The sequence below is a fragment of the Somniosus microcephalus genome, chromosome 6 (assembly GCF_052327205.1).
Source record: "Somniosus microcephalus isolate GS21.2 chromosome 6, FLI_Smic_1.0, whole genome shotgun sequence".
NCBI classification, from domain to species: Eukaryota; Metazoa; Chordata; class Chondrichthyes; order Squaliformes; family Somniosidae; genus Somniosus; species Somniosus microcephalus.
In genome coordinates, this window is record NC_140992.1 from 278326241 (window position 1) to 278338431 (window position 12191).

Consider the following 12191-nt stretch of genomic DNA (forward strand, 5'->3'; position numbering starts at 1 on the left):
CGCCAGACACCTCTTGGGATCCCACAGGCAGCAACCGGGGGAATCGGTAGAGGCATTTTTACGGGCGTTACAGACACTCTGCAGGGACTGCGACTGTAAGGAGGTAACGGCTGCGGGGCACGCGGAGGGACTTACCTGTGATGCCTTCGTTAGGGGCCTCCAGTCCGACTACTCCCGGCAGAGACTGCTCGAAAGCAAGGAGCTCGACCTGAAGACGGCCGTAGCCCTTGCGCTCTCGTTAGATGCGGCCCACCGAAACCTCGAAGCATACTCACGTAACGGCGCCGCGCCATGGCCATCGCGACCTTGGGACATGGGACCGCCGCCCCCGGTACCAACTGCTGCAGCGATGTCCCGAAATCAACCGGGACCGCCGCCCCCGCTACCAACTGCAGCGATGCCCCGTAACCAGGCCCAAAAATGCTATTTCTGTGTCCAGTTAAAACACCCTAGAGCGCGCTGCCCGGCTAAGACCGCTACCTGCTCAGGCTGCAGGAAGAAAGGCCATTACGCCAATGCCTGCAGGGGGAAACCCGCGAACGCCAGCAGCGCCGCGTGCGAACCGTGGGGGCAGCCATCTTATCCGCCATTTTGTGCACCTCCGGCCGCGTGGGGACCTGAATCATGGCCGCCGCCATTTTGTCCGCCGCACTCAACCGCCATTTTGTCTCCGGACTCGACCACCGTCTCGTCGGACGACCATATCGACTCACTAAGCCATACACTGGCCTCCATTACGCTGGATCAAGCCCTGCCTCATCATCTGTCCAGGTCCATGATGGACATCATGGTAAACGGCCGCGCCACCACTTGCCTATTTGACAGCGGGAGCACAGAGAGTTTTATTCACCCCGACACGGTACGTAGCCACTCCCTCACGGTCCTGCCAACGCGCCATCGGATTTCTATGGCGTCTAAGTCCCATTCAATGGACGTCGGCGGCTACTGTGTGGTGACCCTTTCGGTTAGGGGCACAGAATATAAAAATTTTAAACTTCTTGTCCTGCCCCGTCTTTGCGCTGCCGTGCTGCTAGGGTTGGATTTTCAGTGCCACCTTAAAAGTGTCACATTAGCATACGGTGGACCCCTCCCCCCACTCACAGTCTGCAACCAACACCTTTTAAATCGCCCGCCGCACACCACTTGCAGCCTTTCCACACTCAAAGTCCCCCCCCCTCCCTTGTTCGCTAACCTCACCCGCGACTGTAAACCCATCGCTACCAAGAGCAGGCGGTACAGCGCCGGGGACAGAGCTTTTATTAGCTATGAGGTGGAGCGGCTCCTGAAGGAGGGCATTATCGAAGGGAGCACCAGCCCCTGGCGAGCCCAGGTTGTAGTCGTTAAAACCACCGATAAACGCCGCCTGGTCATTGACTACAGCCAAACCATAAACCGGTACACTCAGCTGGACGCATACCCCCTTCCTCGCATATCTGATATGGTCAATCAGATTGCGCAATACAGAGTATTCTCCACCATTGACCTTAAGTCAGCATACCACCAACTCCCCATCCGCCATGAGGACCGCCAGTATACTGCCTTCGAGGCGAACGGCCGCCTCTACCACTTCCTTAGGGTTCCCTTCAGCGTCACCAACGGGGTTTCAGTCTTCCAAAGGGAGATGGACCGGATGGTTGACCAGAACGCGCTGCAGGCCACCTTTCCCTACCTGGATAACGTCACCATCTGCGGCCACGACCAGCAGGACCATGACGCTAATCTAGAAAAATTCCTCCGTACGGCCCAGCGGCTGAACCTAACGTACAATAAGGAGAAATGTATGTTTCGCACCAAACGCCTTGCCATTCTCGGCTGCGTAGTGGAGAACGGAGTCATCGGGCCCGACCCCGACAGAATGCGCCCCCTTATGGAGCTCCCCCTCCCCCACTGCCAAAAAGCACTGAAGAGATGCCTGGGGTTTTTCTCTTACTATGCTCAGTGGGTGCCCCACTATGCGGACAAAGCCAGACCCCTCATCAAATCCACCTCCTTCCCCCTGACACCAGAGGCGTGTGCAACCTTCACTCTTATCAAGAGCGATATTGCGAAGGCCACAATGCACGCAGTGGATGAGTCCATCCCCTTCCAAGTGGAGAGCGATGCATCCGACTTCGCCCTAGCTGCGACCCTTAACCAGGCGGGGAGACCCGTGGCCTTTTTCTCAAGGACCCTCCAGGGCCCCGAGATTCAACACTCCTCTGTCGAAAAGGAGGCCCAGGCTATTGTGGAAGCGGTGCGTCACTGGAGGCATTACCTGGCCGGAAAACGGTTTACCCTTCTCACTGACCAGCGTTCAGTTGCTTTTATGTTCAATAATAAGCAGAGGGGCAAAATCAAGAACGACAAGATCTTGAGGTGGAGAATTGAACTCTCCACCTACAATTACGATATCTTGTACCGGCCCGGGAAACTCAATGAGCCCCCAGATGCCCTATCACGTGGTACATGCGCCAACGCGCAGCTTAATAGACTGCAGTCCCTCCACAATGACCTCTGCCACCCGGGGGTCACCAGGTTCTTCCATTTCATCAAATCCCGTAACCTGCCCTACTCCATCGAGGAGCTCAGGACCATGACCAGGAACTGCCAAATCTGTGCCGAGTGCAAACCGCATTTTTATAGGCCAGACAGAGCAAGCCTGATCAAGGCCACTCGCCCCTTCGAGCGCCTGAGCGTCGATTTTAAAGGGCCCCTCCCCTCCTCTGACCGCAACGTGTACTTCCTCAACATAACTGATGAGTACTCCCATTTCCCGTTCGCCATCCCTTGCCCAGACATGACCAGTACCACGGTCATCAAATGTCTGAATGACCTCTTCGCCCTGTTCGGGTTCCCTAGCTATATACATAGCGACAGGGGCTCATCTTTCATGAGCGACGAACTTCGTCAGTACCTGCTCGCGAGAGGTATTGCTACGAGCAGGACCACCAGCTACAACCCCCGGGGGAACGGCCAGGTGGAAAGAGAGAACGCGACGGTTTGGAAGGCCGTCCTCTTAGCCTTAAAATCTAAGGGCCTTCCGACCTCTGGCTGGCAGGAGGTCCTCCCTGCGGCACTCCACTCCATCCGGTCACTGCTTTGTACTGCCACTAATGCCACCCCTCATGAGCAAATGTTCATTTTCCCCAGGAAGTCCACATCGGGAACCTCGCTACCGACATGGCTGACTTCTCCTGGGCCCGTCCTACTGCGGAGGCACGTGAAGACCCATAAAACGGACCCCCTGGTCGAGAGGGTGAACCTCCTACACGCCAACCCCCAGTATGCCTACGTGGCATACCCAGACGGGCGGGAGGACACGGTCTCCATACGAGACCTCGCACCCTCGGGTGCCCCTGAATTACCACCGTTATTCCCCACCACTTCTCCCAACCCAACCCCTGTAGACGGCATGCCGGAGCCCCAGGACCCTTCGTTGACCACCCAGACACCAGATTCGACGTTGGATACTGCACCACCGCCGCCGCCACCACGACGATCAGGACGTCATACAAGGCCTCCTGATAGACTTACCTACACGAACTTGTAGTACACTTCACCCCGCCGGACTAAATTTTAAACAAGGGGTGAATGTGGTAAACCACTGTTATTGTATCCTACTGTTATCGTTATTGCATATTGTTACCTCTGTGTACCAATGCATGCCTCAGCTGGCTCCGCCCACATGACCAGGTATAAAGGTGGGTGTTTCGGCAACCCACTTCCTTCTTGGAACCAGTTGGCCACGAGAGGCATGCTCTGTTCTTTAGTTAATAAAAACCTCTTCATTACTTTCCTAATTCATCGCCTTTTATGGAGTAATTGATAAGCGTATCACGCGGCAGCCAATTTGCGCACAGCAAATTCCCACGAACAGCAATGTGATAATGACCAGATAATCTGTTTTTTGTTATGGTGGTTGAGGGATGAATATTGGCCAGGACACTGGGGATAACTCCCCTGCTCTTCTTTGAAATAGTGCCATGGGATCATTTACGTCCACCTGAGAGAGCTGATGGGGCCTCGGTTTAATGTCTCATCCGAAAGACGGCACCTCCAACAGTGCAGCGCTCCCTCAGTAGTGTATTGGAGTGTCAGCCTAGCTTTATGTGCTCAAGTCCCTGGAGTGGGACTTGAACCCACGACCTTCTGACTCAGAGGCGAGGGTGCTACCAACTGAGGCACGGCTGACATTTAAAACTGAGATGAGGAGGAATTTCTTCTCTCAGAGGGTTGTAAATCTGTGGAATTCTCTGCCCCAGAGAGCTGTGGAGGCGGAGTCAGTGAATACATTCAAGGTGGAGATAGATATTTGAACAATAAGGGAGTGAAGGGTTATGGGGAGCGGGCGGAGCTGAGCCCAAGATCAGATCAGCCATGATCTCATTAAATGGCGGGGCAGGCTCGAAGGGCCAAATGGCCGACTCCTGCTCCTATTTCTTATGTTTTTATGGGTCACAATCTTAGAATAAGGGGTCGGCCATTTAGGACTGAGAGGAGGAGGAATTTCTTCACTCAGAGGGTGGTGAATCTTTGGAATTCTCTACCCCAGAGGGCAGTGGAGGCTCAGTCGTTGAGTATATTCAAGACAGAGATCGATACATATTTAGATATTAAGGGAATCGAGGGATATGGGGATAGTGCAGGAAAGTGGAGATGAGGTAGAAGATCAGCCATGATGTTATTGAATGACGGAGCAGGCTCGAGGGGCTGAATGGACTCCTGCTCCTATTTCTTATGTTCTTATGTTATGTTCTTAAATGAAAAAATTAAATCACAAACCGTGACCGTATCCATCTTCAGTTGTCCTGAGGTGATGTTGGCTGACGTCCTTGTGGTTCTTCTAGAAAGAAGAAAGAACTTGCATTTCTCCAGCATCTTTCACGACCTCAGGACGTCCCAAAGCGCTTCACAGCCAATGAAGTACTGGTGTAATGTAGCAAACGCAGCAGCCAATTTGCGCAGAGCAAGCTCCTACAAATGAGATAAATGACCAGATAATCTGTTTTAGTGATGTTTATTGAGTGATAAATATTGGCCAGGACACTGGAACGCTCCTGTTCGTCTTCGAATCATGCCATGGGATTATTTATGTCCACCCAGTGCAGACAGGGCCTCATTTTAACGTCTCATCCAAAAGACGGCACCTCCAACAGTGCAGTACTCCCTCAGTACTGCACAGGAGTGGCAGCCTGGATTATGTGCTCAAGTCTCTGGAGGGGGTGGGTGCTTGAACCGAAGGCGAGACTGCTGCCCACTGAGACACGCCTGATACCTTCTTAGCAGTGTTTTACAACCAAGGGTCTTGCCCACTTCTGTGGGGATGAAGAATGAGCCATGTGATGTGGGACTGGAGTCGGATGTAGTCCAAACCAGGCAGGAGTCCCGGCTCCCTGCCCTCAAAGGCATGAGCAATCCAGTTGGGTTTTTGCAATTCAGCTGCTTTTCCTGCTCCTTTCTCATGTTGCCAACCTACAAATGACCAGATTTGTAGCAGCCCGTTGCACAATTTGCCATGGTGGGATTTGAGCTCCACTGGCTCTGTTGGTGAATATTGCCAGAGAGCGACAAGCTTGGAGCTGTTGCTTCTGCCAGGCATTGGAGCTCGAGACAGAGTCTTTGCTTCTGGACTTTATTAGAGCGAATGGTATTCTCAGACAACACAGACGACGGCGCGAAGGCTGCGGGAGACCTCGCGTTACAGGTGCTGGGCTCAGTCGCAGGGTGGTTAGCCTCATAGTTTCCGCGACAACGGTCTGACCTTTATCCTCAGCTAGAAGGCCATGACATCACTTCCTCCATGACCTTCACCCTTGGCTTCCAATAACTCATCATTCCAAAGAGTGGGTCCCATAACTAAAGCTGTCCTTCCGTGTATAGAAATGGTAAACATATAGTCATCAAATGGATAGATATTAGAAGGTTAGATCTACGCTGGACGATCTTATATGACGGCACTCGGTACAGCCTTGCAAAGGGGCTGTGGTGATTTGAGCCGCATTCTACAGATATAACAAATTTTGCAAAATAAACTGACTTTTAACCACAAAATTAAGTCCTGAACATAAAATGGATTCTATAATAAAACCTTCCTGTTAGCATTCCTAGCAGGGGAGGTGGGGTGGGCGGGGGGTGAAGGGGTGGGAGAGAGAATCAGATGTGATTCCCACTCCGGATCATTATCCCTGCAGGAATATGATGTTGGGTGTGTACAGGATTGGGCTTGGCTGCGATGCCTTCATGGTCGAACAGCCCACCGACACTCTCGACTCCTGCATCATGAACGGCTAGAAGCTTTCCGGCCCCCGGGGAATGGTGGCGGGATCGAGGATAAATACAGTTGCTGTTGAGCAGTGATCTTTTGGTTTAATGTGACGGTTGCCTTTGATTCCCGCAATGACGGACGTTTCTCTTCCTTACAGGGTGCGGGTCCCACGACGGGCTCTCAGGCAGGATCCGGGCCGGCCTCGTCCCGCCAGTACGCACGACAGAGGGTGACTCGGGTAAACCTCAGGGACTTCATCTTCTACATGGAACAGGAACGGGACACCAGGCACTCACTCGTACTGTACCGGGCGCTGCTGAAGTAGAGGGCGGGGGACGGAGAGCTCGGCCTCTCTGACCCACATCCGCAGGCGATCAGCATTCAGTGACCGTCGCCTTGTGCCTTTTCCTAAAACAAATCATTTAGTATCCAAATTTGTTTACTGTTGCCTCAGACCTCATCTTCCAATAACCTTTAGATACCTCCGGCTGAATGTTTGCATCCAGTATTTAAATTCTCCGCAAATCCCCACCCCATTTTTGTCGATATGTCGTTAGAGATTAAAAAAAGAACAACTGTGAATGCTGGTAAATCCGTAATGAAAATACTGGAACGCGCACACACACGACAGGTCAGTCAGTGCCTGAAACACAAGGCAGGAATACAATTCTGAGTTGGTGTCAGAGAAGGAAAAGGTCCCCGACCAAATCGCTACCCGACCTTTCCCTCTCCCAGTGCCTCACAGACCCGTTGTGTGTATGCAGCAGTTTTAGATTTTAATTTTGCCTTTTCTTCCCCCCTCTTTGTGTTTATTTTTGGTGGGGAATGGGGACGCTGGAATTACACAGCTGCCTATTGTAGTCTTGGATCTGGTTTTGATTCTTTAGTTTGTTTGTTCACAAGGTATTATGTTGCAACCTACTCCAGAGGTTGCAGTCGGAATAGCTACTCCTGGATTCAAAAGCCTTTAGCAGTATTGAGAACTATACGTTGAAGGGAAATATATATATTTTTTCCAGTTTATAACTTTATTTAAAGTTCCTTTATAAAGCTAAAAATAAAGGGTTACACGGCCGGGACCCGGTGAGATTGCCCGAGATGTTTTAGCCGTGAAGAGATGTTGCTCGGTGAAGATCTCCTTCACGGGTGATTAAACTGGGCATTGCTGGTGTCACCAGCGTGTGATCTGTTTGTAACAACCGGTGCGGGGGATCGTTTAGTTTAAACTCATTTTAAAAGTTTTTCTCTAAATTTTATTTGCGGGGGTGGGGGGTGGGAATAGTACAAGTGTGGGCACACCCTTGTAATTCCCTGTATCGTTATCACACAAGTCGCCTCTCTCTCTCTCTCTCTCTCTCAAACATGTTGCTGTAGCATTAAAACCTAACTCACAACTGAGTGAAGTAGCAGTGCCAGTCACTCGGTCGGTTAAAGAAGGTGCCATTCCAACCCAGGAGGTCCCAGCTTCCAATCCCAGTCTGTGCAGAGTCACTAACTCTCAGCCGCAGCTAAACCTCAGCGTCCCTGCGCTAAAGTGGAGCTGCCGATGATTATCCAGCGACCCCTGGGCTGAGTGCGTGTGCGGGCGTGGCATGAGTTTGAAATCCAGTTTGACTGTGATGCCCCCCCCATGGGTGAAGTGCCAGTATGAATTCCCCCTTCCCCCAGTATGAATTCCCTCTTTCCCAGTATGAATTCCCCCTTCCCCCAGTATGAATTCCCCCTTTCCCAGTATTACACAGAGTGAGTGTGAATATTCAGGCCGATGCTTTCACATAGGAGAGAGAAATTTTGACCTCTTTTGCCAAATTTGCAGCCATAAACCCTGTACTCCATCTACAAACAGCGTGCAATCATCGCACTGCTCCGTACAGCCGCAGTGTGTGCACGCGTACACTACACTTAGACCAGCAGTCAGAGAGAGAGAGGGGGGACTGGTCTTCCAATCCATGATGTTTCCTTGTGCGTCGCTCCCCTGAATTCTGCTTGGAGCACACGGTAACCTCTGTCAGGCTGGTCGGATTTATCCCAACCAACCCCCCACCACCCCTGGTTGTATAAGTGTGCTCTGGCACTCTGAGGCAATATGGTTTTAACATAGTGAAGTATTGGGGGGTGGGGGGGGAGACGGACGTTGAGAAAAAGCACAAATAAAGCAATTTGTCAGTCAGTTTAAGAATAGTTTTAATAATTTTTTACGGTTCTTAAAGAACGAGCAGGTATATTTTGCACTTCATCTGCAGTCTAGCCAAAATATTATTTAAGGTGTTAACTCGAATGAGCAAGCATAACAATCATGTAGGAAACAGAAGAGCTGGTTTTAGAAAGACAATAATTTGTACATAGTGTTTACAAAGACTTTTGTGTTTATTAGAATGCCGTTATTTTTGGTATCGGACCCTGTACATACGATTACGCTCCGCAGTCCGTGTGCAAAGACATACTCGCAAACTTTGTACTTATTTTGTAAAGAAATAAAACAGCTGTTTATTAAACATTTTATGTGGGCTCCTTTCTCTCATTCACACTGAAAGGACGTTTCACCAAAAGTCCACCCCCCTCCCCAGTTATGGGGAAAGAGCCGGGGGGCGTGGGAGTAATTGGGGAGCTCTTCCAAACAGCCAGCACAGGGACAACGGGCCGAATGGCCTCCTGTCCTGTATCATTCTATGATTTCCTTCTATTACCTCCTCTGGGGGGGCAAAGGAAACCAGCAGCACCATTGATGTTCCGTTGACACTCAATCCTCCCATCCCAACACGTTATCAATCCAATTGACCTGGTAAAAAGAAAGACTTGCATTTCTCCAGCGCCTTTCACGACCTCGACGTCCTAAAGTGCTTTACAGCCAATGAAATACTTTTTGAAGTGTAGTCATTGTTGTAATGTGGGAAACGCGGCCGCCAATATGGGCAGAGCAAGATCCCACAAACAGCAATGTGATAATGACCAGATCATCTCTTTTAGTGATGTTGATTCAGGGATAAATACTGGCCAGGACACCAGGGAGAGCTGCCCCTGCTCTTCTTCGAAATAGTGCCATGGGATCTTTTACGTCCACCACACATCTCATCCGAAAGACGGCACCTCCAACAGTGCAGCGCTCCCTCAGTACTGCCCCTCCGACACTGCAGTACTCCCTCAGTGCAGCAGTCTCTCAATACTGCCCCTCCAACAGTGCAGCATTCCCTCAGTACTGCCTCTCCAACAGTGCAGTGCTCCCCCAGTACTGCCCCTCCGACAGTGCAGCGCTCCCTCAGTACTGCCCCTCTGACAGTGCAGCGCTCCCTCAGTATTGCCTCTCCGACAGTGCAGTGCTCCCCCAGTACTGCCCCTCCGACAGTGCAGCGCTCCCTCAGTACTGCCCCTCCGACAGTGCAGCGCTCCCTCAGTATTGTGCCTCCGACAGTGCGGCACTCCCTCAGTACTGCCCCTCTGACAGTGCAGCGCTCCCTCAGTACTGACCCTCTGACAGTGCAGCGCTCCCTCAGTACTGCCCCTCCGACAGTGCGGCACTCCCTCAGTACTGCCCCTCCGACACTGCAGTACTCCCTCAGTGCAGCAGTCTCTCAATACTGTCCCTCCAACAGTGCAGCATTCCCTCAGTACTGCCTCTCCAACAGTGCAGTGCTCCCCCAGTACTGCCCCTCCGACAGTGCAGCGCTCCCTCAGTACTGCCCCTCTGACAGTGCAGCGCTCCCTCAGTATTGCCTCTCCAACAGTGCAGTGCTCCCCCAGTACTGCCCCTCCGACAGTGCGGCGCTCCCTCAGTAGTGCCCTTCTGACAGTGCAGCGCTCCCTCAGTACTGACCCTCTGACAGTACAGCTCTCCCTCAGTACTGCCCCTCCGACAGTGCGACGCTCCCTCAGTACTGACACTCCGACAGTGCAGCACTCCCTCATTACTGCCCCTCTGACAGTGCAGCGCTCCCTCAGTACTGACACTCTGACAGTGCAGCGCTCCCTCAGTACTGTCCCTCCGACAGTGCGGCGCTCCCTCAGTACTGCATCTCTGACAATGCAGCACTCCCTCAGTACTGCCCCTCCGACACTGTGGCACACCCTCAGTACTGCCCCTCCGCCAGTGTGGCGCTCCCTTAGTACTGCCCCTCCGACAGTGCGGCTCTCCCTCAGTACTGCTCCTCTGACAGTGCAGCGCTCCCTCAGTACTGCCCCTTGGACAGTGCAGCGCTCCCTCAGTACTGCCCCTCCGACAGTGCAGCGCTCCCTCAGTACTGCCCCTCCGACAGTGCAGCACTCCCTCAGTACTGCCCCTAGACAGTGTGGCGCTACCTCATTACTGCCCCTCTGACAGTGCGGCGCTCCCTCAGTACTGCCTCTCCGACAGTGCGGCTCTCCCTCAGTACTGCCCCTAGACAGTGTGGCGCTCCCTCAGTACCGCCCCTCCGACAGTGCGGCGCTCCCTCAGTACTGCCCCTCCGACAGTGCGGCGCTCCCTCAGTACTGCCCCTCCGACAGTGCAGCGCTCCCTCAGTACTGCCCCTCTGACAGTGCAGCGCTCCCTCAGTACTGCCCATCCGACAGTACGGCGCTCCCTCAGTACTGCCCCTCCGACAGTGCGGCGCTTCCTCAGTACTGCCCCTCCGACAGTGCGGTGCTCCCTCAGTACTGCCCCTCTGACAGTGCAGCGCTCCCTCAGTACTGCCCATCCGACAGTACGGCGCTCCCTCAGTACTGCCCCTCCGACAGTGCGGCCCTCCCTCAGTACTGCCCCTCCGACAGTGCGGCGCTCCCTCAGTACTGCCCCTCCGACAGTGTGGCACTCCCTCAACACTACACTGGAATGTCAGCCTAAATTTTTGTGCTCAAGTCTCTGGAGTGAGACTTGAACCCACAAGCTTCGAACTAGCTCCCTTCTCTGTCCACAGTCCTTCCTGTGGGGGTAAGACATTTTTCTAATTTCTATCCTTGCTTGTGCATTTTGTGCCTGTGTGTCCTCCAGTTCTCCACTTATTGTCCAAGTTAAATAGTTCATTTACTTCAACCGTATCCCACACCTTTCATTGTTTTGAAAACCAGGATCGCTGTCTCACCCTCTGTGTTTTCTCCAGTGGCGATCAGTTTAGATTCTTGGGTTGTTCTCCACGGCCTCGGCCTAGAATCATCCTGCTCGTACCTCTTTGAATCCTCTCCAATGCATCTACATCTTTTTTTGGAGGCAGGTTCACCAAAACTGCAGGCCAGATTCCAGAACTGGTCTCCCCACTGACCCGTGTAAGCTCAGTATCATCTACTGTGACTTGAACTGTGAGACACGGACAGAGTTGGAACCTGACAGAGAAGATTTGTACTGAGAGGTAAGAAAGAAATTGCATTTCTATAGCGTCTTTCACAAACTCAGGACCTCCCAAAGCGCCTTACAGCCAATGAAGTACATTTGAAGCGTGGTCAGAGTTGAAATGTAGGGAAATGCGACAGCCAATTTGCGCACAGCAAGCTCCCATAAACAGAAATGAGATGATGATCAGATGATCTGTTTTTTAGTGGTGTTAGTTGAGGGATAAATATTGACCAGGACACTGGGGAGATCTCCAAAAGTGCAGCACTCCCATCAACAGTGCACCGGAGTGTCATCTTAGATTATGGGCTCGAGCCTCTGGAGTGGGACATGAACCCACGTCCTTCTGACTCCGAGGCGAGAGTGAATAACTGAGCTAAGGCATTTTGTCCTGAGTGGGAGTTGGTGCTGAAATACAGCCGGTCTGTACCTGCAGCACCAGGACAGGTAAGTGAGAAAATCACCTGGTTACACTTAACAAATTAAGAGGACTGTCCTCATAATTTAACCTTATAAGCATTGGTGTAATTCTGGTGAATCTGCGCTGCACCCCCTTCAAGGTCAGTATATCCTCCCTGAGGGGTGGGGCCCAGAACTGAACATCGTGACTCCAGGTGGGGTCTAAGGGTTTAAACTAGCTTGGCAGGG

General features: G+C 52.3%; 1 protein-coding gene across 2 annotated transcripts in view; it reads left to right on the forward strand.

Annotated features, from left to right (window-relative positions):
- The window catches only part of LOC147116754 (transcription initiation factor TFIID subunit 4), a 508321-nt gene extending 499577 nt beyond the window's left edge, over positions 1 to 8744 (forward strand). For both annotated transcript variants that reach the window (XM_085991896.1, XM_085991897.1), the window contains one exon: positions 6402 to 8744. In XM_085991896.1, the coding sequence (XP_085848022.1) occupies positions 6402 to 6569 (168 nt within the window). In that variant the 3' untranslated portion in view covers positions 6570 to 8744. The remainder of the gene's footprint in view (positions 1 to 6401) is intronic.
- Positions 8745 to 12191: the final 3447 nt, after the last annotated feature.